This window comes from Sciurus carolinensis, chromosome 11 (genome assembly GCF_902686445.1).
Source record: "Sciurus carolinensis chromosome 11, mSciCar1.2, whole genome shotgun sequence".
Taxonomy (NCBI): domain Eukaryota; kingdom Metazoa; phylum Chordata; class Mammalia; order Rodentia; family Sciuridae; genus Sciurus; species Sciurus carolinensis.
This window is the reverse complement of record NC_062223.1, coordinates 116,871,750-116,898,834: the sequence shown is the minus strand read 5'-3', so window position 1 is coordinate 116,898,834 and position 27,085 is coordinate 116,871,750. Positions and strand designations below refer to the sequence as shown.

The following is a 27,085-nucleotide window of genomic DNA, read 5'->3' as shown; positions in this document are numbered from 1 at the left end:
GCAGGGGAGCCATCTAGGCCCCCAAAAGTGCAGGATGGCATGCACTGTGGAGCGAGGGGAGAAGTGGCAGGTGGAGACAACCCAGTTTGATGGCCCAGCTGCTGAGGTAGCTGCCTCCCCCACGGTGCACTTGGGCTGATGGGTTTGTGTAGCCCACACAGACACACCAGGCTGCTACCTGCTGGTACAGACAAAGACCTTTCAGTGGTGAGGAAATTCCTGGTCCACAGAACTCAGTTCTACAAGGCCTTGCCCGCCTCGACTGCACGAGGGTTGAAAGGCGCTGAGCCTCCTGCCTCCCGGCTCCCTGCATCCTGCTCTTCTTCTGCAGAGGATTGGGAGCCCAGCTCCTGGCCATCTGTCCAGGGTTTCTACCATCTCCTTCCCCACCTGGATGCTACTCTGCCCAGACATACCACCAGTAGGAAGTGACCTCCCCGCCTCTGCTTGTCTCCTATGAAAGCTCAGAGGTCTCTGGCCCAGGGGTTGGTCTCTGAAGGTCTCCTAAGTCCTGCTGCTGTGAGGTGCCAGGCCAGCTACTCAGAATGTGACCCTGCCATATTCATCTCTGTGCCGAGCCATGTGAGGGGGGGTCTTGCTTTCCAGAACTTGCTTCCTTGTTTCTAAGGCAGCAGATTCCTCCAACACAGCCCTGGAGGAAGACATTGGCCTCACTAATGTCCAGGACCACCTGGACTATGGGCCACACTGCCCTCTTCCTGAGTCTTTCTCCAGCCACAGTCCTGGACAGGTCTACTCGGCTTCCTGTGACCCAGGCTCTGAGGTCCCTCCTGCACTGACTGGAGTCCCCTCATGCTGGGCATAGCATCCTCACTCTCTGGGTCCTGGCAGGCCACTGCGCTCCCCTGTCCAGGCTTTCTGCCTGGGGGCTTTGCCTGCATGGGTCACCAGATAGGTGCTGGAAGTTGGTTTGCAATTGCTCATCTCTCGAAGGCCTGTCCTCAGCCAGTGTCTGCGCCTGTCTTTAAGAAAACCCAGTAGTGGCAGTGAGGAGCCCAGGAGCCCACCTCTCTTCCTCCGTCTATGACCCTGGCCCTCCCATGAGTCCCTCTCCCTGTACCCTGCTTTAGCTCTCTGAGAAGTTCCTTGGCAGAGTCAGGATGAGGGGCCTCACTGAACCTGACGAATGACCCAGCCCCGCCCAGGTTTTCTCTGCAGGGTCTTTGCAGGGAATGGCTGGTTATGTGTCCTCCATGCTGGGAGAAAGCAAATGGGTCGCATAGCCCCTTATTCTGATGGTCCAGGAGCAATCAGAGGCAGAGAGGGGGGTCCTGTCATCCATCATCTGCAAGTTGACACACTGCCCAGGGAGAACTGAGAGCCCAAGGAGAGGCTGGGGCAGCAAAAAGGAATGGCTGCTGGCGGGGGCGTTGCAAGCATCCCAGGTCTCTCACCAGGAAGGCTGCTGGGTGTCAAGAGGGCCACACTTCAGGAAGAGATGGAGAGACAGGCATTCTAAAGGGTGACGATCAAGTTGAAGTTGGTGCAAGGTCATCTGGGGCCTGGGGCCAGGCCATCCTGTGTGGTTCACCCTAATTGTCCACTTAAGGAGGAACATGACCTAGGGGCAGTGGCCCACATCTGCTCCCAGGTACTCTGAGGTAGAAGACTGTCTAGTCCTGGCCCCCACGGAGTCCAGGTCAGAGCCCACGCCGGCAGAGGGGCTGCAGCAAGGACCTGGCAGGGCAAGGCTGCCCACGCTCAGAGGCCACTTGTCCCCACAGAGTGGGGCGAGATGCAGAACATCACCACGACGCGGGAACGGGTGGAGCTGCGGGGCATGGAGAAGTTCACCAACTACAGCGTCCAGGTGCTGGCGTACACGCAGGCCGGGGACGGCGTGCGCAGCAGCGTGCTCTACATCCAGACCAAGGAAGACGGTGAGTCCAGGCCTGGAGCTGCCCGCATCTCACCCTGACCCCACCCCAGGGGCAAGGTAAGAGCAGGGTGCCAGCCTTCCTCCTGTTCCTTAGAGCCACTGCAAGGTGGCTTGGAGGACTTGGGTCCTGCTTTGGGAGGACATTGCTGACCACAGGTCATGTCTTCTCCATGGACGGACCCACGAACATAAGTCCCCTCACCCGCCCTCTGAAGCACGGATATACCCTCCAGATAAACCTACTCCCTCCCTACCGCTGGCCCCAAGGACATTCTTTTTGTGACTTCTGCTCCCCTGCAAGGTGTAGCCTGGTTTCCTCTAGATACAAAAGTTGGGGGTGGTGCCGGGAACAGGAGCGCCACCCAGCACATCCTGAGCTGGAGACTTGGCGCTTGCCCCAGAATGGGCCAGGCCCTGGGCCCCCAAAGAGGGGAACAGGATGTGCCTCCATCTGGAACTGCCTTCTCAAAGCCCTTCTTCATGGGGCGGAACTAGAGGAAAACCAGAGACAGAAGGTCAAACTCAGGGGTAGACTGACTGAGTAAGCGGGAAAGAAGGGGTGGGGAGAAGGGTGGGACCTCCAACCAGGGCCGGAGCTGCACACCCCGGGGGCCACCGCTTGAGCAGGAGGTGTTTGTGTACCCTGGGCTCCTGCCTCCCGCTCTGCTTTCTTCCCCACCCTGCCGGCCCCCATCACTTAGCACTCTTTTAAAACTTTTTTTTGTTCTTTTTAGTTATATGTGACAGTAGAGTGTCTTTTGACCAATCACACATACACGGAGTGTAACTTCCCATCTTGTGCTTGTACATGATGTGGAGTCCACTGGTCGTGTATTCACATATGAACACAGGAAAGTCATGTCCGATTCCTTCTACTGTCACTAGGTGCTTCTTAACTGGCTGTTTTGAGCCAGGTACTCTATTCTTAGAGAGGTTGGTTTATTGGAAGAACAACAGGCACACAGTGGGCTTCCCGCTCAGCCTCAGTTTCTCCAAGGCATATGGAGACCCAGAATCGAGGCCCTACCCATACAAGTTGGCAGAGGTGTTGGAAGAGTTACAGGTGTTACAGAGGGCAACAGGGATGGGAGCGATGGTGGGAGAGATGGCACATGCAAGCCCGTGCTTGGTGACTAGACCAGCTCCCAGTCCAGCTTAATCTCCCTGCCCTCCCTCAGCCCTCCTCCCCACCGCGCTCTTTCCCCCTAAGCTCTGAGCAACCTGCCTGCCCTACTTTCCCTGTCACTAATCCCCCATCAAGGCTCCCCAGGACAGCTCCAGGCAAAGCCACCTGCCCTTGTGTGGCGGTAGAGCTAAGATGGTGCCCAGAGCCTGTTGGCATTCGAGGCCTGGGCTCCACATAACAAAGACACTTCCTGGTCCTCAGAAATGAACCACTGCGGCTCTAGACTTCTTGCTCCCTATTCTCGTTGAGGCCAGAGCCAAGAGCATCTCCATGTGTCTAACTAAGGTGAGGCCCAGGAGGGAGCTCATAGTCCAAGAACCCACCCTGCCCTGCAGGGAGCCTCAGCCTGCACACAGAGCCCTTACGGAGCCACAGGAAAGGGACAACAGCAGTCAGGCCCAGGGGTTTGTGCCCTGTCTTCAGGAAGTGGCTTCACAGCATGGAAAGGGGACTGATACATTCAGTAGAAGAGTTGCCCAGCCCTATTGCTGATTGACAAGTCACTTAACCTTCTGCACCTCAGTTTCCTCTTGATAAAATGGGGACAGATGTAAGGGAGGAACAAGATAGCTATAAAGTCCCAAAATGTCAGGTAGTAGCAAATGCTGTTGCTTTATGGCTACCAAGATGCTAGCACTGAAATGACAGGTGAGGCAATCAGCATCCCCAAGGGGAAGCATAGGCCAGAAAGAGCCCAGTGTCAGAAGAGGTCTCATTCAGAATAGCAGTCAACTTGACATTGTGTGACATGCTGTCACAACATGATTTGCCAGACTCCTCACCCTGTGAGGTAGGTGTCGATTCCATTTTACAGGTGAGAAAACTGAGGCCTAGAGAGCCAAAGTTACTCTGTGAATACCACTTAGCTAAGAAGTAGCAAATCCCAGCTTTCTATTCTCCGTATTTTCTGTACTTTCCATCATCCTATTGGATCCATTAGGAATAGGAAGTCCAACTAAAAGAGAAGAAAGCAACAAGCACATTTATCATCACAAATAACAAGAAGCCCCAAGTAGGGCAGCTCCAGGGTCAGGTAAGTCAGTGGTTCCATCTTTCTATCTTTCTGCTCTGCCATCTCCAGTGAGGCAGTTGCTCCCCCATGACTTCAAGATGGCTGCCGTTCCGTTCACCCAGGACAAGACAGTGTTCAGAGGGAGAAGAAGCAGTCTCTTCTAGTGAGCATGCTTCTCTTGGGAGTGAAAGAAACCTTTCCCAGAAACCCCCTCATCAGATTTATCCTCATTTCCCACTGGCCAGAACATTCCTCTTGCTTGCTAAGCCAGTCACCAAGAGGGAAATGGAATTCTCATGACCAGTTTACTCCAAGCCTGATGTATCCTCCAGTGTAGGGGTTGGAGACAACTGCATCTGAAGTGTAGAGGAACTTGGAAACCTAAGCAAAAGTGACAAGGAAGGACTGGAGGTCCACTCTGCCTGTCCACCACAGCTGCCCCAGTGCACCAGGCTCTTCCTTTTTCAGGTAGAAGTTACCACCATAAGTACTTGGGTGGCATGGAAAGCAGACAGGTCCATGTTCCAATTCCAGTCCTGCTGTGGAACCTTGGGCAAATACCCTAATCTGAAGTTACTGTGATCCCACACACACACCCTACTCTGGGGATATAACAAGGAAGGGGAAAAAAATCAGGAAATTTAGAAAAAAGCAAAATGAATTGAAAGATAAAGTTCAAATATGCAAATTCAAGTTCATTAACTAAATCTAAATGTCTTAGTCCGCACTTTGGTTTCAGATTAGCTTGGGTGGACTCAATTCTTGAGCTACAAAACCTCTTGCTTACTCCTCACCAAACAGAGCCACATGACCTCCCAGGACAAAGCTGAACTGAATCTAAGACTGGGGGTATATCTCAGTGGTATAGTGCTTGCCTAGCATGTGCAAGATCTTGTGTTAAATCCCAGCACTAAAAAAGTAAAAATAAAACTTTAAAGAACTTTAACTGAGGAAAGGGCATGACTAGGTCCATGTTTTAGGAGAGTAACCCTTGCTGGGCACAGGCAGGGGATGGGAGAGGAAAGACTTGTGTCCAAGACCTGTTAAAACCTGTCTAGACAGAGGAGCTAGAGGAACAGCTGTGAGGACAGAGGCGAGAAGTCCCACCTGCTCCCTTCCCACCTCCTTTCTGCCATGCTTGTCAAGCATAATTGTCATAAAGTCCATGTTTGATCATTTCAAGTTTGGAACCCTTCTGAGTCTGTTTCTTTTGTCTCTTTTTTTCCCCCTGATGGATTTTGTTCAGTTGTCCCTATTATTTATTGTATGCTAGACACAGCACTCTAAAAGAAGCGACAAAAGGAAAGAAAAAGAAAAACAGAATAGGTGGGACAAATAGAAAATATTTAGTAAGATGGTGCATTTAAACCCAAATATATCAGTAATTGCAATAAAGATAAGCTGATTAAATTCTCCAATTAAAAGATAAAGACTATACACTGGTTAGCAAAACCAAAATCCAAATAAATGCTGTTTACAGAAGGTATCCAAAACATAAAGGTATAGAAAGATTCAACATTAGAGGATGGAAAAAAACAAAAAGAATGTCATGCAAACCATTAAAAAAAACAGAATGTTAACATCAGAAATTATATACTTTAAGTCAAAAAAATCATTATTAGTGATAAAGAAGGTTACTTTTTATGATAAAATACATCATTTACTAGGCAAATAAAATAAATTAAAATTTGTATGCACCTAATAACATAACTTCAAAAATATGAAAACAAACATAAACTACAAGGAAAACAGACAAATAACACAATTGTGGTAGATTTTAACACACTTCTCTCAATAGTTGATGGGGGAAAATATATGCAAAAATAGACAAGACTGAAGTCTGCATAGCACATTTACCCCAGTGACCATCTGTAGATGACTGAGCCTCACAATTGCAGAGATACCTGAATAGGTGGAAGGGGCTAGAGCAGGGAGGAAGGGGTGGGAGTCAAAGATACTTCCCAGCTTCTGGACTCAGTAAATGGAGGATACTGCTATATCTAATTATTTTATTTAACTCCACATTATTGACCACTTACTAGGGGCTGGGAGAAACCACTGAGATAGATGCCACAAGCTGAGATTTGGAGGAAGGAACGCAAAAATAATAATTCTTACAACCTATTGAATATTTTCTATGTGGTAGTCACGGTGCTAGGTGCTTTATCTTAATTAACACTTCTTCCCACCACAACCCTGTAGAGTGGTTATCTCCATCCCATAGGTGAGCTGAGGTTCAAAGAGGTGAAATAAATTGAATAGGCTGCAATCACTATCCTCATAAAAGCTCCCAGGAGGGAAGACAAGACAGTAGCACAGTGGAGAGTTGAAGTATGGCTGAGAGCAGGGAGCACCTGGCCTCCCAGGCAGAGCCCCAGGGCCCCAACTAGGCAGGCAGGCCCAGAGATGGGGTGGGGTGTTGAGGAGTAACTTCCTGTCTGTATCAGTTGGGCTTCATCTGGGATGACTGTCTAATCACTCCGAAGATAGGCTTCCCTTTCTGAAACAGAAAAACTGCTCCAATGGGCAGTGCCCTGGGCTCATGGCAGAAAGCAGGTTGTGGTCCCTGCCTCAAGAAACTCACAGACCAAAAGAACAAATGACCAGTGCCAGTGTGAGCTTTTCCTAAATGGTTAGAAAGGGCATCAGGGCAGGGTTTAAAGTCAGAGGGATCAAGATGAATTCCTCTCGGGCTCTGTTTCTCTCTGGCCTACCTTAAGTCCTCGATTCTGGCCGGTTCTGAGGCTGGCCACTCTAGTGGCCCAAATGATCACTCTTCTTCTCCCACCTGTTTTCCATGCTGGGAACCTCTCCCTTTAGATGATATCAAGGATGCCCCCTCCAAGAAGCTCTCCTAGATTGATCTGCTTCACTCTCTCCCTTCTGTCACTCTTCCCCAAAGACTGTGTTCCTCCTTTGTCTAAATTGACCAGGCCTTCTCTTTGCTCAGTTCCAGGTCCCCCAGCTGGCATCAAAGCCGTCCCTTCATCGGCCAGCAGTGTGGTTGTGTCTTGGCTCCCTCCAACCAAGCCCAATGGCGTGATTCGCAAGTACACCATCTTCTGCTCCAGCCCCGGGTCTGGTCAGCCGGTAAGGGGACCTCAGGGCCAAATGGTGAGGGGGACAGGATCCCTACGGGATCATCTGACTTTCAGACCAAACCTTGAGGCTGCTTGTATCTGTTCTATCTGGAATCCTAGTTAGGAATGGGTAGTGGTCACCTCAAAGTGACTTGAAGCCTGACGTACCATCCATCCTGGGTCAGCCCTCTGCCTCTGAAGTTGCAAGATTGTCACAAAGTTTAGAGTCACAAGCGGGAAGCATGAGAGGGAGGCCAGCCAGATATTCAGTTCTGTCTGAGGAAGCTCCTAGCAGACTCCCGACTAATGATTAGGGACAGGCTGCTTGGTGGCCTCAGGGCAAATGACCTTCCAGCAGGGTCACTCTGGGCATGCAGGTGCTGCTGGAGCTCTGCCTGAGTGACTGTCTCAGCATGGAACCAGGTGAAGGGGTAGGAAAGACAGGGCACCCCAGAGAGGCGAGGCTTCGCTCCAGTCAGGGCCTGGGCTTCAGCCCTGGGAGCAGAGGGCACCCTGAAGTGGAGGTGCAGTACAGGTGGCCAGCTCACTGAGTACCTCAGGGGCTCCATGGGGTGGAAAGCCAGGTCAGGGGTGGGTCAGTGGTATGTGCACCAACATCCCATAATATGCATCCTTCCCTCTGCCTCCTGGGGGTGCTCTCCACCCACACATGCACGAAGTCCTCTGAGAGACATCGCTGCAGCATGCCTATTCTGGGTCCAGGAACAAGTGCAGACACCTGCCCTCAACAGGTCTCCAGTCTAGTGGGGTGGGGTACAGAGGGTCACGAGCGCCATCAGGGAGATGGGCTGGGTGAGGAGCCGGGGCAGGAAGGGGTAGCCAGCCATCAACTCATCATCAGCCCAAGCATCTGCATAAACTTCTGGCCACCAGGGAAGCTGCCCTGAAATTGCTCTGTAATTGTGTTATAATTTCCGCCTGTCCTCTCTGCATTCCCATGGTCTTTCTGAATTACTCTCCCAGTGGTAGGTGGCCCAACTTCTCACCATTAAATCCAGAATTCTCTTCCCAGGGAGGAAGCCCACCAATGCCGTCCCCTCCTGGCCATCCCCGCGGTCACTGCCTCATAGGCAACATAGTGTGCATGACACACACAGGTGGCAGTACCCAGAGCAGGGGACAGGACATGACAACACCCAGAAGACCACTCATGCCCTCCCAGCCACCCCCTCCCCCTGCCTGCCTCTTGACAACAGCATTGATTAGAGCTGCCTCTTCTGTCCTTTGTGTGAATGGAGTTCTGCCATTTGTCTGGCTCCTTGTACTCAGTGAGGTTTTGAATCTGTGAATTTCATCCACATTGTTGTGTGTGGTTGTAGCTCATTCTCACCTCTTCTCTGCATGCATTATGCTATCCGTGGATATCCCTGGCTGGAAGGCTCCAGGGTGGTTTTCGGCTTGGGGCTGTTCGCATGCTGCTGTCGAGAGACATACTCAAATATGTCTCTCGATGTTCATGTGCATGCACCTCTGCTGAGTGTGTACCTAGGAGAGGAGCCGCTGGGTCATGGGGCCTGCAGATGTTAGCTAACACCACCTCGCACTGTTGGGTGCTCCTGTCTGTCACACTCCCACTCCTGGGGGATAAGAGTTCCATTACTCCACATCTGCACAGGCCCGGGCTATTTTCTCATCAACATTTTCAGTCTCCAGCTGTGGAACACTGTGCCAGGAATATCATGGTCACTGAATACGTGTTTGATGAGTGAATAAGTAGCAGCCTGGCAGTTGTAAAGTCTTAGTTTCCTTTCATAACTGATGGGAGAAGGTAGCCATTCTCTGGCTTGGGTTCTTGCTGTCATTTTGTCTCTGATAATGAAGCCCTTCAAAGGGATTGGTGTCTGGAAGCCTCCTCATTAGCTCAGGCTTCAGGAGCCTCCAGTCAACTCGCCGGGGATCCTCTCCAAGGCCCCAGAACAGAACTCCTGGTTCCCATCCCCTCCTCATGCTGCTGCAGGTACTGAGACTGTGTTAGTCAGTTTTCCATTACTGTGACAGATACCTGACATAATCAACATAAAAAGAGGAAAGGTTATTTGGGCACACAGTTTCATAATTCTCAGTCCATGGTTACTTGGCTCCATTGCCTTTGGACCTGGGGGGACACAGAACATCAGGGCAGGGAATGTGTGATAGAGCAAGATACTCATCTCATGGTGGCTTGGAGGCATCAAGAGAGACAGAGGGCCAGAGTCTTTCAAGGGCACACCCCAGTGACCTAACTTCCTTCTACCTGGTCCCACCTCCTAACAGTTCCACCTCCTCCCAATAGCTGGGCACCAAGCTTCCAACACATGGACCTTTGGGGACATCCAAACTATAGGCAGGACCCCGCCTTTGTCCTCTTAATGTCCTGAACATGTAGGAACTTCCTCTGTCCAGGAAAGATTCCCATAAGCCAGGGTCAGACAAGGTCTAGTATGATGAGAACTCCAGTTCAGTCACATAGGGAGATCAGGAATGAGGAAAGGGAATTGGGGCTGAGCTCAGTGAGGGACCCAGGGACCCAACCACCTCGTGTTGGCACAAATATATTCCAAATTCCAAACAACTGCGTTACAAGGTCATTTATGAAAGATCATTTATGAAAGACAGATCTGGCGGAGTGCCAGGGGTGAGGGCACACATGTACAGGCAAACAACACAAAACCCTGGGTGTGAGTGTGGGGTTAGAGGCAAACACCCGGGAGCCCACGCGTGCTCGCACACACTGCTGGGAGTTTGTGAGCGTGCCTGCGTGGAATCCTCAGAACCAAATTGTGCATGAGGCTGACTCTCAGTGATTCTCCAGGACAGCTTGAGCCGCACTGAGTCTGGGTAGAAATTTCCCCAAATACCTTCATACAATTGTTGTTTTCCTCTGATTATAAAAATAATACTATTTTATTCTGGAAAATTCTGTCAATTATGGAAAAGAATAAAAGAAAAGCAAAAGTTACTTGTGCTCACACTCCCTGAACACTGGTGACATTGTGGTATACAGCCTTCTAGTCTTTGATCCACACATAGATTATTATGAGTTGTCTTAGGGTTTGCTTTTTTTCCTCCATAATTAAAATAAAATTCACATAATGTTCCATAATCCGCTTCCTTCATGTAATTTATGTAGACACTTTCCCACACCATCAAATATTCTTTTGAAACATGATCTTGAATGGCCATTTATATATGATCTATTTAACAAGTCTCCTGTTATTCTATATTTAATGTATCTTTCACCACATAAGTTATGCTTCAGTGAACATTCTTCACAAAAGTTTTTATGCACCGATTTTAATATTAGGGTAAATATACAAATTCCTGGGTTGCAAAGAGTACATATTCCTAAGGTTCTATTTACATATTTAAAAATTGCCCTTCAGAAAATTTCACCAATGTTTGTTTCTACCAACGTTATAGGTACCTGTGGTATAATATGAACCACCACCATTGTCCTGTGCATCTATATTCATTTTGCGTTTGCTTTGGTTTGGTTTGGTTTGGTTTGGTTTGCATTTGTACCAGTGGATTTTTATTTTTAAAAGGTATCTTATTTGAAATTACCTTTCCTTGATTACTGGTTAGATCAATTGTTTTTATTGGCTACATTTCTCTTTTTACATAATGTTAAATCATGTTCTTTGTTTTTTGTTAGGGTTGCTCATATTTTCTTATTGATTTGTAAGTGTTCTTTACATATTAAGGAGGATAACCATTTTCTATCATACAAATTGCAAGTACTTACTAGTCATTGTTTGCCTTTTGATTCTATTTTTGATGTACTATAGTATTTCTTTTTACAGAATTTAAATTTATCAATTACATGTTTCTGTTCATAATTTCTGCCTTTATTTTATGATTAGAAAGACAGATAAATATTGGTCTACAGTTTCTTCTTTCATGGTTTGCCTGTTTTAAAAACCTTTGCTCCAACTGAGACTTAATTGGAGATATGACTGAGTACTTTAAGAGTGATTTCAAGAGATTTGTAGGGAGTCTAGATTAAAAGGAAGGCACCTGGGATCTGAAAAGCATGCTAATATCTTTAAGGGGAAGTCAAACTTTCCTGCCCTGTGTAGACAGAAAGGTACACTCAGGTACACACTGACACACTCAGCTTTTCTCCACACATGCACTTGTATGCATACATACACACACACAAACACACTCCACCCTCACCGAAAATAAGCCCAGAAGAGAACTGTCTCAGTTTTCAAAGGCCTGGTGCACCCTTTGCTTCATTGTACCTTACAGTTACAACATGGGGGGTGGGCGGAGCTGTATTGCTTCCCAACTCCCAGGAAAGCATGCAGACAGCCCGGGGAGCATGGGCCACACTATGGGTCACATGTCTAGTAAGAAGGGTAGACCCGTGCTGAAGCCAGGCCACCACCCCAGACTTCCAGCACAGATAGGAACCATGGGCTGGATACACCAGCACCCAAGGGTGGTGTAGCTTAAAATGATTTCCCAGCCTCCATGGTTCATGGTGGCTCTGCACCTGTCCCCACCAGGTCTTGGATTAAAGGCTAGACTCCCATGAGGGAGGCAGGAGGAGGAGTCTGCCAGGGAGTACTATGGCGGGGGCACCTGTACCTTCTCCGTAACATTTTCCAGCAGACAGTCTAGGACCCAAAAGGATGCTTTCTGCTGTTTTGTCACTGGACCCTCAGCTCTCCCATGGGGCATGGAGAATGGCCCTCTTGACCACACATCTCTCTGGAGCCTGTCCTCTGCACGTGCGTGCATGCATCTATCTGCGTGTCCATGTGCATGTGAGCATGTGGGCAAGATCCCACGATGCACAGATAACTAATTACTGTCTCCCTCTGGCCTCAGGGCCCCCCATCTGTTCCGGGGGATGCTCCCCCTCCTTGGACTTCTGCCCTGATTTCAAAGAGGCCCTGGTGCTGTCCTCCTCTCCCTTCCCCGCGGCTGCCCAAAAAATAAAATAAAATGAAAGTCAGCCCCATCCCGCCTGTACCAGGGAAGAGGCTGACAGGAGGTCTGCAAACTAGCGCTTATCAAAAGCTCCTTCTCAAATTCATTTCAATATCTGAGCCTCTGGTTTCCAAGGCAACATAATCTTTTCATCAAAGCAACTGGTAAAACCACTGGGATCTGATATTGTTTTGTTGGCAACTTGTCAAAACTGTCATTTGGTTAAAAAAATTTATAGATTTATGTAACCTACAAATACATATGGCGATCTATACCACTAATAATCGCTAATCAAGTGCTGCCCAGTAAAGCTTCCATAGCTCCCTGTCCCGCCCCTTCCTACAGAAGGAAGGGGCACAATTAGAAAGCAGGGCTGGGACTGACTGAGCTGGGGGAGCCCTCTACAACCCTAATAAGGCAAACACAGTCATTTCACTTCCTTCCAGAGACTCTTTCTTTTCTCAGGGCTTCCCTGGGACCCTCTGTCTCTGTTCTTCCTTCTCTGACTACCCTCATCTCACCCCAAACACCCACCTTCCCTGGCCTGGAACCATAGCGGCCAGTGCCTAGAACACTCGGAGATAGGAACTGGGGCTGACCCAGCAGCTCCGCAGGACAGGCCTGCCAGCTCCCGTCAACAGCACAAAGTCCATCCACTGCAACTCCAAAACTGGGAAAGAGCAAGCTGGCCTCCCACCTGGGCCCCCGCCCCCTCCTCCAGGCACTGAGGCAGACTGCAGGCTGGAGGCCAGAGCTGAGTCTGCCCTTAGTACTGCCTCACCTCTGCCCCACAGGCTCCCAGTGAGTACGAGACGAGTCCAGAGCAGCTCTTCTACCGCATCGCCCACCTGAACCGTGGGCAGCAGTACCTGCTGTGGGTGGCTGCTGTCACCTCCGCCGGCAGGGGAAACAGCAGTGAGAAGGTGACCATCGAGCCTGCCGGCAAGGGTGAGATATGTGGGGCTGGGGTAGATGAGCAGAAGCTTCCAGAAGCTCCCTTCCAGAATTCCCGTTCTCCCCAAACAGGGGCTGTCTCCCCTCGGCCTTACCTGTGGCAGTGAGGAGCTGGCCACTTGCCTCCCTCCTGCCTCCACCAAGACTGGGCCTCTGCTGCCCCCTGACTCCAGGAAAACCACACAACAAGCTGCTGGAGCCCCATTCCCAGCTCTGCAGCATGTTCCCGTTAAATTTTAGTTTGGATTGAAAGGGGGAGCCACCCTCACCCTCACCCAAAGCTGAGCCTTTGTCACCATGCTCAGCGACACCAGAGAGGACTCAGCAGGGTGCACTGCTGCCACCAAGCAGCTGAGGTTCCCAAGAGAGTCCATGCTAGAGCCCGTGCTGCTGCCCGGACACCGCGGGCAGAGGGTTCCTGCTCAGGTTCTAGGCCTGAATCAGACCTCCCTAGGGTGTGCCCCACTGAATCCCTGCTCCGGGCATGGGTGTGGCATGGAGATGCACCCCCACACTTCAGAGGAATGGCATTTCTGAGCCCTCCACCCAAGACCAAGTCAGGCAGCCATGTAGTGAAGCTCTAGGCCTCTGTGCCAGTCCTGGGGTATAGGAATTGGCCAGCGAGCCCAGGACTCTAGGTCCTCTACTTGGCTCTGGTCTCCCTTCCTCTTACTCTGTCCCCTCCCCCCGTCCCTACTTACTCATCTGGCTCTATAGCCCTGGGATCCCAGGGCCTGGACGAGGATGGGAGGGTACCTGCCTGGCCCAGCTGCCCTTCCTGGGGTGATTCTGGCTTCCTCTGGTTCAGGCAGGCTTCAACCTTGCCTGCCATTGGCTCAGAACCAATGAGCATCCAGTTGAAGTCCTGAGGTGGACCAGGGCTCCCACCTGCTGACCAACGGGCACTGCTATCCCCCTGTGTGACCATGAGTCTAAGACATAGAGAGACAGCCTGGCAGTGCTGGACTGGCCCTTCCGGGCTCTCTCCACACGGCCTCCCGGGGTGCTGCCTACCCCTTCTCTAGAACTCAGCTCCTTTAGAAGGGAAAAGGCCTAGAGCCTTTGTGGGACAACTGGCACTGGCCCAGAGGTAGAGGTCCCAGGACCCAGCTACTGGCAGAAGCCTGGCCCTGGCCCTGGTAGACATTAAATGCAACGCATCCATACGGGGCTTCTGAGAACACATTTATACACCCCTCACAGCTCCCCAACGAGGTAGGAAAGACAAGCGCTGTTTTCCCCCTTCCCCACTCGTACACGCTCACCCACACAGCCCCAGCCTGGGTCAGAATCAGCTCTGGAACCAGGTCTCTGGAGAACCCCATGTCCTCCCTGAGGCCCTGAGGCATCTCTCTGGCCCCATGGAGGCCATCGTAATGCAGGTCCCTCTGCTCTACCATCTCTGGTCACCGGACAGTCCCCACTTCCTGGGAGCAGGCCTCTCCTCTCTCCAGCAGCTCCCTCGGACCTTCCCTACTCTCCCTACTCTCCACCAGCCCCTTCAGGGAAACCAGCCTCCACTCCGTGCACCACAACCTCTCAACTGGCCCCAACCACTTCACGATTTCCCCTGGCTGAGGAGGCCGCTGGTCCCTGGCCACTCTGGCCGTCTGGGGCGCAGGGTCTCTCGGTTCCCTTCAGTGGGGCCTGACGATCTCTGTGGCACCTGACTCGCCCCCACATCCTGCACTTCGTCCTGTGCCTTCTGTGGTGTCACTTACCAAGTTCTCCCAGCCCCTCGGGGGCATTCCTTGCCCTGTCCTCTGTGCCTACATGTCAATGTCCCCAGGGCGGTGGCCCTGCCCTTCCCATTACTCCCAAATCAGCCTCTGGGTCAAATATCTGTCTCGTGCTCCAGAATGTGGGGACCCCGCTGGACTCTGGCTGCCCCACACCCTCTCCAGCCACACCGGCCTTCCTGCAGTGTGCCTTGTCACCGCCAGGGCACCATCTCCACCGTGTCGGCCCAGCCTGAATCCTGGGAGTCATCCTCGCCTGCCCCCATCTCTTCCAAAACCAGTCAGCCCCCAGGTCCTGTCAGCTCTTGTCCTGAGCCCCTCATCTCTCCCCTCTGCCACACGTGGCTCCGGCCCGCATACCAACCCCATCCTGTCATGGTCTGTCCCTCAGGACCTGCACCAGGGCAGCCAGGGGTTACCAAAATTTCCCTTGACTTGAATTGCAATCCAGGGAGCCCCGAGAAAGAGGCCAGGGGAGTGTTAAAGGGTAGAAATGGGGTGACCCTCATCCTCTCTTCCCTGCAGCCCCAGCAAAGATCATCTCATTTGGGGGCACCGTGACGACACCCTGGATGAGAGACGTCCGGCTGCCTTGCAATTCAGTGGGAGATCCAGCCCCTGCTGTGAAGTGGACCAAGGACAGGTGAGTGGCAGGCCCTGGAGGGGACGGGTAACCCCCGAGAAGGGAGAGTCTGGGTGTGCGGACTTCCAGTTGATTTGGTTGCCGCCTGACCCAGGATGCACGGCACTGGAGGCAGCAGGCAGCCCCCGCCGCTCCCTCGGTCTGGAGCCAAGGACCTCCCTTCCCTGTCCTTGAAGAGGCCAAAGTTACTGGATAGATACCCACAGGAAAAGCTGAGCAAACCCCAAGAATACAGGTCCCCTAGCAAGCCTCCTTCCACTCCCACGCACCTGGGGAGGATGGTCACGACGAGGGGTGCTTGCCATAACCCACCTGCTCTCTCACCCTGGCAGTGAAGACTCGGCCATCCCCGTGTCCATGGACGGGCACCGGCTCATCCACACAAATGGCACACTGCTGCTTCGCGCTGTGAAGGCCGAGGACTCGGGCTATTACACCTGCACGGCCACCAACACTGGTGGCTTCGACACCATCATCGTCAACCTTCTGGTGCAAGGTGAGACCCTGTGAGGCAGGAGGCTTGGGTGGGGACAGGACAGAGAAGGACTAGAAATTCCACCGCGTTAGAGACAGAGGGTTAGTTGATGGTGGAAAAAACTAAACCCCAGGTGGGAGAGGGAGGACCTTGGTGGAACAGAGGTGGGGATGGAAAGGAGGCAGGAGGGGTGAAGAGGACAATGAGCAGAGTGGGGGGACCTGAGCAGGGAAGATCCAGTGCTTCCCACCATGGGGACCCCTACAACCCATCACTGGGGTTCACCTCTGTGCTGAGAGCTGGTGGCTTTTCCTCACAGTTCCCCCAGACCAGCCCCGCCTCACTGTCTCCAAAACCTCCGCTTCATCCATCACTCTGACCTGGATTCCAGGTGACAATGGGGGCAGCTCCATCCGAGGTGAGAAGGGGTCTGGATGAGGAGGGAGGAGGGGAAGGAATCCTGGGGCCCCTGGGCAGGAGAAGGGCTTCACCCAATCTAACCACTTGTCCCTGTAACACCCAGGAAGTGATCTGGGGCGGGGGTATTCAGACCACAGGGGAGGCACTCAAATGCATGGAAAGTGTGCCGCTTGTGAACTGGATGGACCTGAGGTCTGTTTTCCTCTCTGGGCATCAAATTTCCCAGTCTGTCAAAGACATAAACATTCCAAATCCATGAAATTTGAATGTGCATATGAATCACCAGGGATCTTAGAAAGATTCCATTTCTGATTCTGTAGGCCTGGAGTGGGGCTGATAATTCACATTTCCAAACGGCTCCCAGGCGATAGGGACACTTCTGGTCAGGGGACAACCCACACCATGGAGTAGCAGGGGTATAAATAGGCTCCCTCTCAAACCTCCCAACTCTGATTTCCTGAGGGATCCTAACTCTAGAGCTAAGGAAAGAGAGCTGTAAACACCCAGGGCTGGACCCAAGGTCCCTCAGGTTGCCATCTAATTTGCATATGCCCCTCCCAATGACCAAAGGCCCCACTCTGCCCGCCTCCTGGAGCCCCACCCCCTCAGCGCCCATTGGGGAGTCCAGGCTGGGCGCTGCTGCCCTGCCCTGCCCACCTGAGCCAGGCCCCTCCCGGCAGGCTTTGTGCTTCAGTACTCAGTGGACAACAGCGAGGAATGGAAGGACGTGTTCATCAGCTCCAGCGAGCGGTCCTTCAAGCTGGACAGCCTCAAGTGTGGCACGTGGTACAAGGTGAAGCTGGCAGCCAAGAACAGTGTGGGCTCTGGGCGCATCAGCGAGATCATCGAGGCCAAGACCCATGGGCGGGGTGAGGCAGAGTCCGGGGATGGGGATGGAAAGGAGGGTCGGGGTGGGGGAGGGGTGGAGCCCGGGGCATGGGGGCGGAGGATGGCTGGCATGGGGAAGGGGGGACCAGCCTCTAACCTTCAAACATAGGGGACTGAAGGGTTGAACCTCAGCCTCGTTCCCACCACTAGAGGCCAAAATCATCAGGAAAAAATGGTCCCACTTCCCTACCAGGGGTGACAGAAGGGTGGCACTTCTGTTCCTTCCTCCCCTTTGCTCATCCTCCACTGCAGAGGCACCTCTCCAGGTCCTTCCCTTCTCTGCCCTCTTCTCCCTCTCCTCCTTTTCCTCCTCCATTCTCTAGAGCATGCCCATTCCCACCTGTGCCAACCACTGATCCCTCCGAGCCACTGCAGCCGCAGCCACCCCGGGAAAATCCTCCCCAGCAGGAATGAGTGCTCCCTCCCCTCTCCAGCTCTCTAACCTCTCTCTCCCTCCGGCCCCCCAGAGCCCTCCTTCAGCAAAGACCAACACCTCTTCACCCACATCAACTCCACACATGCTCGGCTTAACCTGCAGGGCTGGAACAACGGGGGCTGCCCCATCACAGCCATCGTACTGGAGTACCGGCCCAAAGGGACCTGGGCCTGGCAGGGCCTCCGAGCCAACAGCTCCACAGAGGTGTTTCTGACAGAACTGCGAGAGGCCACGTGGTACGAGCTGCGCATGAGGGCTTGCAACAGCGCTGGCTGCGGCAACGAGACAGCCCAGTTTGCCACCCTGGACTACGATGGCAGTGAGTCGGGAAGGGCAAGAGGGGCCAGCCCCAAGGTGGAATAAGGAAGCTGGGAGAATGGCAGAGATGGACAAATAGAAAAATAGGCAGAAATACCATCAGGGAAAAGGGCTGGCAGACAGGCGAGGGAGTAGGCAGAGAGAGCAGATTGGTATATATTGATACATTAGCCAGGATGGGATCACCTTGCTGCAGTAACAAACACTAAAAATGTGGTGACTTCACTCAATAAGATTTTTTTTCTCTGTCTCCTAAAGCCTGTGAGGGTTGGTTGGTCACATTTTAGCTATGCCGTCTTGAACATGAAGCTTCCAAGGTGCCTCAGAAAAGAAAGAAAAGAGTCATCTGTTCTTAACTGCCTTGGCCAGAAGGTGGTGCTCATCATTTCTGCTCATAGTCTGGGAAATGTAGACAAGTATGCAAATATTTGATGAAGACTTAACTGGTGTCTATCACATAGGAATACTTCACATACCTGCATCCATATGCACACAGATCCACTGAAAGACCCAGAAGGCTGAATTCTTAGGGGGCCACTATTACCCATAAACCTGTTCCATAAGTCTACCTATGTGTCCCGGAAACAGAATAAACACAGTATCACAAGAAGATGGAAGTCAGGCACAGTGGTGCATACCCATAGTCTCAGCTACTCAGGAGGCTGAGACAGGAGGATCACTTGAGCCCAGGAGTTTGGGGTCAACCTGGGCAACAGCAAGACATGGTCTCAAAAATTGAAAAAAAAACAGAAACTGGTGGTGGGAGCTGGGCCCAAACAAGGAAGGCTTCATGGGGGTGATGATTCTTAAGCACAGCTTGGAAAGGAGGCAAGGTCAGGGTTAGGCAGAGGGTTATTTGGCAGTAGAGCTCATCACTGCCTCCCGCAGGCCCCCAAAGTTAGCAGCTATTGCCCATGGAAGGGGCAGGCAGGAAAAGCACGCAGGGAAAGAAGCCCAGGGTTCCCACTGCCCTGACAGCTCCCTACTGTTTGTCCTTTGTTTCCCCCACCTGCAGCCTACCAATTCACCCTCTAGGATTGAACATGGAACACCAAGAGGAAGGGAACTACTCTGAGAGGTTTCGGAATAATTCTAAAACAGTACCAGGAAGTCCTTAATATATGGCAATATAAGAACTACACAACTGCTCATGGCTATTCTGATAGAACCAGACTTTGGGGGAGCATAGGGGTGAGTCAGGGCTCTGTTTCAAGAGATGGAGGTCAAGACCAAAGACAGCAAGAGATGTCACAGGGTTTTCCCATCCAGGGGACTCTGCACAGCACCTGGCTCATAAAGGACACCGATTCTCTTCTTTACTCCCATCCAGGCACCATCCCACCCATCAAGTCTGCTCAAGGTGAAGGGGACGATGTGAAGAAGCTGTTCACCATCGGCTGCCCAGTCATCCTGGCCACACTAGGGGTAGCACTGCTCTTCATTGTGCGCAAGAAGAGGAAAGAGAAGCGGCTGAAGCGACTCCGAGGTGGGGGAGTTTCCTACAGGCTTTCCAGGAGGCGGTGTTGGCCCGGCCACACCAGCCACATTTCAGTGACTCACAGCACCATCTGGACAAGAGAGAGTGCCCATGTCCCCTTGAAGGAAGAGCTGCCACTCAAAACTTCTGGAGCCTTCTTAGTCGTTCTTTGCTTTCTTCTCTGTGTCCCCAGACTTTGTGCCTGCAGTAACCAGGGCACAAATTGGTACCAACTGGTGAAGTCATTTGAGTTGTCAAAATATTTAGACATTTCCATGTTAGTTGTTAAATATGTGTCTCTAGGACCCTGCTCAGTTCTACCTGGGCAGTTTCCATGCCATGTCAGGTGTTAAATATTTTGAATATTAGGTATTTCCAGCACTTAACACCCCAGTCTGGCAAAAATGAGTCTCTAATACCTCAAATTTCTCAGGGCCTAATATTGTATCTGGCACCTAGTAGCTGCTATGTCATAAATGTTCACTGACTCATTTGAGAAAGACTTATTGAGTGCACTGCATCACTGATACTACCGGACATGAGGGATATAGAGTTGAATGAAGAAGGCACAGGTCATGCCTTTAAAGAGTTCCGTCTAACGTGAGAAACCAGGAGCAACAGTATCACAGAAGAGGAAGAGACCGATGCTCCCAGAGTGTTCAGGAGTGGATGGATGAATGGATAACTGGATGACTAGATGGATGAGTGGTTAGGTGGTTGGATGGATGCTTGGATGCTTGAGTAAATGATTAAATAGATTGGATGGAAGGAAGGAAGGAAGGATGGATGGATGGATGAATGAATATTTTGATGGTTATATGGATGACAATATGAATGATGGTTGTATGGTTGGATAAAAGAATAGTTGGACTTATGGGATAATTGGATGGGTGGTTGGATGGTGGTTTAGACAGTTGACTAGAAGGCTGAATATATAAATGGAAGGCTGGTTGGATGTATGCTGAATGCATGGTTGGATGGATATGTAGATAGTTGGATAAATTATTGGATGAGTGATTAAATGGTTGGAGAGATTGATAGTTGTATCAGTGGGTAAATGGATGAATGGAAGGATAATGGATTGATGGATGGATGGATAAGTAGATGATGGATGAATGCTTGGATAGGTGGATGGGTGAATGAATGGATAGTTGGATATATGGATGGATGGATGGATGGGTGGATGGATGGATGAATGGATGGATAAATGGTTAGATGGTTGGAAGTTTGGATGTATGCATGTAGCTATCCAGATTCACTCTGATAGATCATCCTCAATTATCAGGAATCTAACAGATTAAGTAGGCACTTTGATTCTCCTTTCTTCCAATATCACAACCTGAGAGTTCAGGTCATATTCAAAGTCCCTCTGAGATAAAGCAGGGACTCCCAAATCCATGCACAAACTTTTGGGGGACAGATGCCCTAGAGGAAGAAGTGAAGGCTCTTTGTTTATATGAAAGTTTAGTCATCTCAGGATTCCCATTGATCACCTCCACCTCATCCTCCACCTCATCCTCCACTCTCTCCTCTCCCCAGATAACTGAGGATAGATCTTCCACTGGTGCCTGTTTCTTGCCTGTCATGGTGTCTTGTTTAACTAGAGTCCATTCACAAAGCAATAGAGTACATAGTATGACTCCTGATCTTCAGGAAAGACCTCCCTCATGGACAAAATATCTGATAGAAGGAAAGCAGACCTGAACCAAATCCTGAACTGGGAACTAGAACCCTTATCATGTTTTGGGCTGTATCATAGGCTCTTACATTTCCCCCTCTGCTTCTTAGAAGATCATCCATGTTTTAGGGAATTCTCCCACCTCATTCCCCATGCCTCTTCCATTGTCATCCTACTCAAATCCCATTCTCACCCCACCCTCTCTCTCTCTCTCTACTGTTTTACAGATGCAAAGAGTTTAGCAGAAATGCTGATAAGGTGGGTATTATACAGTTGCTTCCTCTCCCCTCCCCTCCCCTTTTCCCATGCAGGGGACATAGGGGCCTCCCTCTTCACTCCCAGAATAAGAGACAGGCTTCTAAGATCCCACTTTCCTGCAAAGGACCCTCTCTCAATTCTTTAATGGCTCCTTTCCTTCTTCCCACAGCAAGAACAATCGAAGTTTTGACACCCCCGTGAAAGGGCCACCCCAGGGCCCTCGGCTACACATTGACATCCCTAGAGTCCAGCTGCTCATTGAGGACAAGGAGGGCATCAAACAATTGGGTGAGTGACAGGTGCCACAAGCTCTCTGCCCTACTCTAGATGTGCTTCCCCAGGCCACCCACCATGGGGGCAGCCAGCAACCTTCACGACAGCACCCAAGGATCCAGCGGCTGCCCCATCAACAACTCAGCAGCCCTGAAGCTCACTGTAGTTCTTCTTGAGGCTTTTTTTCCTCTTATTTTGGGGACTTAGCAGTGGGTAGAGACAGAGAAATTCAGAAAAAGCTCCTCATGATTGTCCTTCTTCCTCTAGGAGATGATAAGGCCACCATCCCTGTGACGGACGCTGAGTTCAGCCAAGCTGTCAACCCACAGAGCTTCTGTACTGGTGTCTCCCTGCACCACCCAGCCCTCATCCAGAGTACAGGACCCCTCATCGACATGTCTGACATCCGGCCAGGAACCAGTATGCAATATCCCCAGGGAGACAGCCTTCTTCTCACACAGGGGTTCCTGGGCAAAGCAAGGGGCAAAGGTGATAAAAAAAAAAAAAAAAAAAAAAAAATAAGAAGAAGAAGAAGGAAAGAAAGGTAGGGCAGATGAGGATGAAATGGAAGAAGGGAAGGGGCACCGGAATTCGAGTCTGGACACCTCGATTGCAGATTTGCTGGCTGCGATCTTGGGCATATCACTAGCCTTCTTTCTCTGGGCCTCAGATTCCTTACCTAGAAATTTAGAGCAAGAGTCAGATATTCTTGGTCTCCAAGGGCCCTCTGTCTCAAACTCTGTGACTCTGGACACAAGGATGAAATATATCAAGGCCTGTTGGGAATGAATGGACAGGCAGGAGGCAGCAGGAGAGAGCGCCACATTCTTTACCAGATGGAAGGAAAAGATGGGGTGGGGTAAGGTCGTTGCCCCCTGCCCCACGCCTTGACTCTGTTGTTCTTCTCTTCTGGGGCCATACAATGTCAGGTGGGCTGGTAGCATTCCCAAGGAGTTCCTGTGTGCCTTCTGCCTCTGCCCTTGCTCCCACTGCCCTCTGTGCTAAGTACCAGCTGCCCATGCCCAAGTGCCCTCAGCTGGAGGGTGCCATCTCCTGTTTCCTTCTGTGCAGATCCAGTGTCCAGGAAGAATGTGAAGTCAGCCCACAGCACCCGGAACCGGTACTCAAGCCAGTGGACCTTGACCAAGTGCCAGGCCTCCACACCTGCCCGCACCCTCACCTCTGACTGGCGCACTGTGGGCTCCCAGCATGGTGTCACTGTCACAGAGAGCGACAGCTACAGCGCCAGTCTGTCCCAGGACACAGGTGTGCCTATCGCCCTGTCCGCACCCTGCCCATCCTCCTCTAGTTCCCCATCATTCATCTGCACCAGCCTATGGGGTCCGCAGCACAAGTCACTTTCATTCCCAGCTGTCCACTAACTCACTGTGTGACTGGGACAAAAACACCACTCGGTCGAGGATTTCATTTTGCTCTCCCCAAATATTGTTAGAGAAAATGACGCACTGGACATTTGTTGGAGAACAGGCTGAGTATTCCAGGGGGTTATTGCTTATTTTCAAGAATGAAAGCTCTTTTCCTTTCTTAGCCAATGATCCCACACATGCCACCACTGCCAGCCTCAGAGGAAAGGAGCAGGATCTCTTGCCTGGCCTTCAGGCTCCGTGGCCTGGCTTTCAGATGCCCAGTGTGGTTAGGGGTCGGGGATTTACTCAGTCTGGTTTCATTCACCCCTTCTCTCCCTAACGCACTCCTCTCCTCTTAACCCCACACTTTCCGTGTCCCCAGACAAAGGACGGAACAGCATGGTGTCCACGGAGAGTGCCTCTTCCACCTACGAGGAGCTGGCCCGGGCCTACGAGCACGCCAAGCTAGAGGAGCAGCTGCAGCATGCCAAGTTCGAGATCACGGAGTGCTTCATCTCTGACAGCTCCTCTGACCAGATGACCACAGGCACCAACGAGAACGCAGACAGCATGACGTCCATGAGCACGCCCTCAGAGCCTGGCATCTGCCGCTTTACCGCCTCCCCACCCAAGCCCCAGGATGCTGACCGGGGCAAAAATGTGGCTGTGCCCATCCCCCACCGCGCCAACAAGAGTGAGTGCTCAGATCACCTCCCCTGCCGTGTGCGCCCTGAGCCCTGGTTAGAGCTTGTCCCGCCATCACCTGCATCTGGCTAACCCAACGTGGCTCCTTGGCAATGCAGGGCAGTGCAGAGAGCAAGAACCTGGGAGCAGGCAGCAGAGTACCCACATCCCGGCTCAACTTCTTAAGAGCTCTGTGACCCTGGGCAAGTCATTCAACCTCTCTGGCCCTAATTTTCTCATTTATAAAATGCAAATGGTAGTATGTACTTTGCCTTGTCATAATGGCCTTTAGAAATTATGTACATGACAGATGCATAGAGGGTCTCCTTAGGCATTGATCATTCCCTGAATCAAAGTTGTGTTAACATGGAAAGAGACCCTTTATGGGGTCAGCTGCCCAGTGGCCTCTGGTCTCAGTGCTGTTTGAAGTTAATCCAGATCCAAAGGAGCAAGCTGGCAGTTCAGCTCAAGTGGTCAGACCTTACGGTGTGCAGGCTGTGGAAGATTACCGGGATGGTCCAGCAGCAGACACGGTATCACTGTGTGCAATGGAGAGTCTGCCTGGCTGTGCCGAGGTTTACCTAGAGGAGAGCTCGAGTCATGAAAAGTGAAGGACTTAGAGACTCGTGGCCCTGAATGATGCCCCACCCCTTCTAGCTGGGCAAATTTCCATAGGTTATTTAGTCTGTCTGAATCTCAGTTCCCTCACTTGCAAAATGTAGGTGAGCATGAACTAACCCAGAGAGCATAAGGAGAGGGCCCAGCACAGCCACCAATTGATAGAGCACCTTCACAGGCGGGTACTCAGAGCACAGGGACCCGAGCAGAGGCCTGGGAGCATGTAGTTTCAGAAATTAGGAACATGAACATTCCACTGGGGAAGAAGGAACCAGAGGAGCAGTGGGGACTTGGGACTGACTTCAAACATCTGGAAGGTTGTCATGGGAAAGATGGGGAGGCCTTGCCTTCCTTGGCGGACAGAGTCAGGCTTACTGGGGGAAGTGACAGGGAGCGATGTCCCTTTCCTCCATGGGTCCTCCACACTGGGGGCCGACCAGCCTCAGGGATGACTGAGAAGGACACATCAGTTTATTGAGCCCTACTCTATGTGCCAGCTACTGTTTTGAAGCAGTTCATGAACTGTATCTCCTTTACTCTTCGTAGTAATCCTGGAGGGAATGATGGTCATCCCCATTTCACAGATAAGGATGTTGAGGCTTGGGGAGGTCACATACCATATCTGGTGGGGATGGGACAGGGGTTAAATGAGCATGTCCCCAAGGCCTCCATCTCTTACATCCTCTGCCTCTGATTCCAGGTGACTACTGCAACCTGCCCTTGTATGCCAAGTCGGAGGCCTTCTTTCGAAAGGCTGACGGGCGTGAGCCCTGCCCTGTGGTCCCACCCCGAGAGGCCTCCATCAGGAACCTGGCTCGAACCTATCACACACAGGCTCGCCACCTGACCCTGGACCCTGCCAGCAAGCCCTTGGGCCTCCCACACCCAGGGGCCCCCGCTGCTGCCACCACAGCCACCTTACCTCAGAGGACTCTGGCCATGCCAGCCCCCCCAGCTGGCACGGCACCCCCAGCACCTGGCACCACACCCGCCGAGCCCCCCGCTGCCCCAAGCGCTGCCCCGCCGGCCCCCAGCACTGAGCCTCCACGGGCCGGGGGCCCACACACCAAAATGGGGGGCTCCAGGGACTCACTCCTCGAGATGAGCACCTCAGGGGTAGGGCGGTCACAGAAGCAGGGGGCCGGGGCCTACTCCAAATCCTACACCCTGGTGTAGGGGCACCGCCAGCAGAGTACCCCACGCCCCGACCCCGGCGTCTCCAGCCCTCACTCACCAACTTGGCTGTTTCCTGCATTATTTATATTAAACCGACAGACAAAAACCAACCAACAACAACAAAAAAAACCCAAGTCATGAACGCTTGTACATAGAACTCTTTTGTACAAATGAAACTATTTTCTTCTTCTCCATGAAGCCAGGGCACAAAGAATTTGACCATACCAGTCAAATCCCGCACCCCACAAAATATGTGTGGAGAGATATATACTTATATAGAGGCATAGGAACACAACAACAGGCTATATATCTATATATTTCTCTCACCTTCTTTTGAGACAGAGGCACAAAGACAGCAATTTTTTTCCCTTCTACTCACCCCTGCCCAATCTAGGTGGTTTTGACAAAGACCAAAATCCCAACTCAGAGACACTGCATGCGATTTTACTGTTCCAAGAAAACCAGGAGTTGCTTCAATTTGCAGATGCTTATGTGTTAATACCTTTTTCTATGAAAAAAGACCCAGCGCCGTGTGCAATAAAGGTTATGTTTCTACGTGTGGCTTTTTTCCCATCTGGCGAGGGCCAATGAGGAGGGTGGAGAAACCCCTGTCCCAGGTTTAAATTTCCGATGCTCGGCAAGTGAAGCTTTTTAAAAGGCTTCAGTTGGCCAAGGTGCTTCCATCGTTCTCAGACCTGTGCTGGGCCCTAAGACCAGTTCTGTAGCTCGGAGCAAGTGCCCAAACCCCTCTGAGTCACAATCCTTATGTGTAAATTGAGGGAAACTTGTAGCCCATGGAATAAGGCAACCTTGGTGAGAGCTGGGGAGCCTGGGATGGGGTTGCACGCAGAGTCACCAGGGGGCGTGGCTAGGTGAACCTCCAGCAAACAGTTATGTGTGAGATGCCTGTAAGTTGGGAGTGGGGAAGGAGAGGTCATACATACCATGGGGATCAGGCATGACCTGAAGTTCTGGGCTGGTCCTAGGGCAAGGTAAGGCCAGAGGGAGTAGGAGAGATATCTGTGGAGGTCAGAAGGGGTTCAAGGGGAGGAGGAATGAAGTTCAGCTCAAGAGAATCAGGCCTGAAGACATACCAGGCACCTCCCCTGGTCTTGAGTTGGTGACTAGATGGTCAGGTATAAGGAAAGGCATCCACAGGGAGGAGCAGGGACCTGTGGTGTACAGCAGGGCTGTTCCCAGCCAGAGGGTACAGAACACATCACAGGTAAGTGGCCTGTGAGTTGGGCCTCTGTGGACGCTAAGGTTTGCAGAGGCAAAGGAGAGGAAAAAGCCTTGGCCAGCAGTCTAGGAAAAGCCTAGGGACATGAGTTCTGTGGAACTCTCTCCCTCAGTGCAGTCTGGCCCCTGGATGAAAAGCAAGTGCACCTAAGAAGTACAATGGGGGCTCCTGAGCTGAGCAAAGCTGAGATTGAATTGTGGGTCAGGAATCTGGAAGGAAGGTGAGTCTGGGACCTACTGCCCCCTACTGATGAAAGAGGAGCTGGGAAGGAGGCTAAAGGTTGCAGTGGAGTGCGGGGGAATTTGTGCAGGTGGATCACATC

The 27,085-nt window shown here is 51.6% G+C and overlaps 1 protein-coding gene across 3 annotated transcripts in view; it reads left to right on the top strand.

Moving 5' to 3' along the window:
* Dscaml1 (DS cell adhesion molecule like 1) overlaps positions 1-26,322 on the top strand; it is a 321,654-nt gene extending 295,332 nt beyond the window's left edge. For 2 of the 3 annotated variants that reach the window (XM_047519512.1, XM_047519514.1), the window contains exons 19-33: positions 1,746-1,901; positions 7,049-7,188; positions 12,914-13,067; positions 15,338-15,455; positions 15,788-15,951; positions 16,250-16,348; positions 17,031-17,219; positions 17,706-17,993; positions 19,323-19,478; positions 21,375-21,405; positions 21,575-21,693; positions 21,946-22,098; positions 22,750-22,944; positions 23,428-23,739; positions 25,048-26,322. In XM_047519512.1, coding sequence (XP_047375468.1) covers positions 1,746-1,901; positions 7,049-7,188; positions 12,914-13,067; positions 15,338-15,455; positions 15,788-15,951; positions 16,250-16,348; positions 17,031-17,219; positions 17,706-17,993; positions 19,323-19,478; positions 21,375-21,405; positions 21,575-21,693; positions 21,946-22,098; positions 22,750-22,944; positions 23,428-23,739; positions 25,048-25,523 — 2,750 coding nt within the window. In that variant the 3' untranslated portion in view covers positions 25,524-26,322. The remainder of the gene's footprint in view (positions 1-1,745; positions 1,902-7,048; positions 7,189-12,913; positions 13,068-15,337; positions 15,456-15,787; positions 15,952-16,249; positions 16,349-17,030; positions 17,220-17,705; positions 17,994-19,322; positions 19,479-21,374; positions 21,406-21,574; positions 21,694-21,945; positions 22,099-22,749; positions 22,945-23,427; positions 23,740-25,047) is intronic. The other variant, XM_047519513.1, reaches the window with a different exon arrangement.
* The last annotated feature ends 763 nt before the right edge of the window (positions 26,323-27,085 follow it).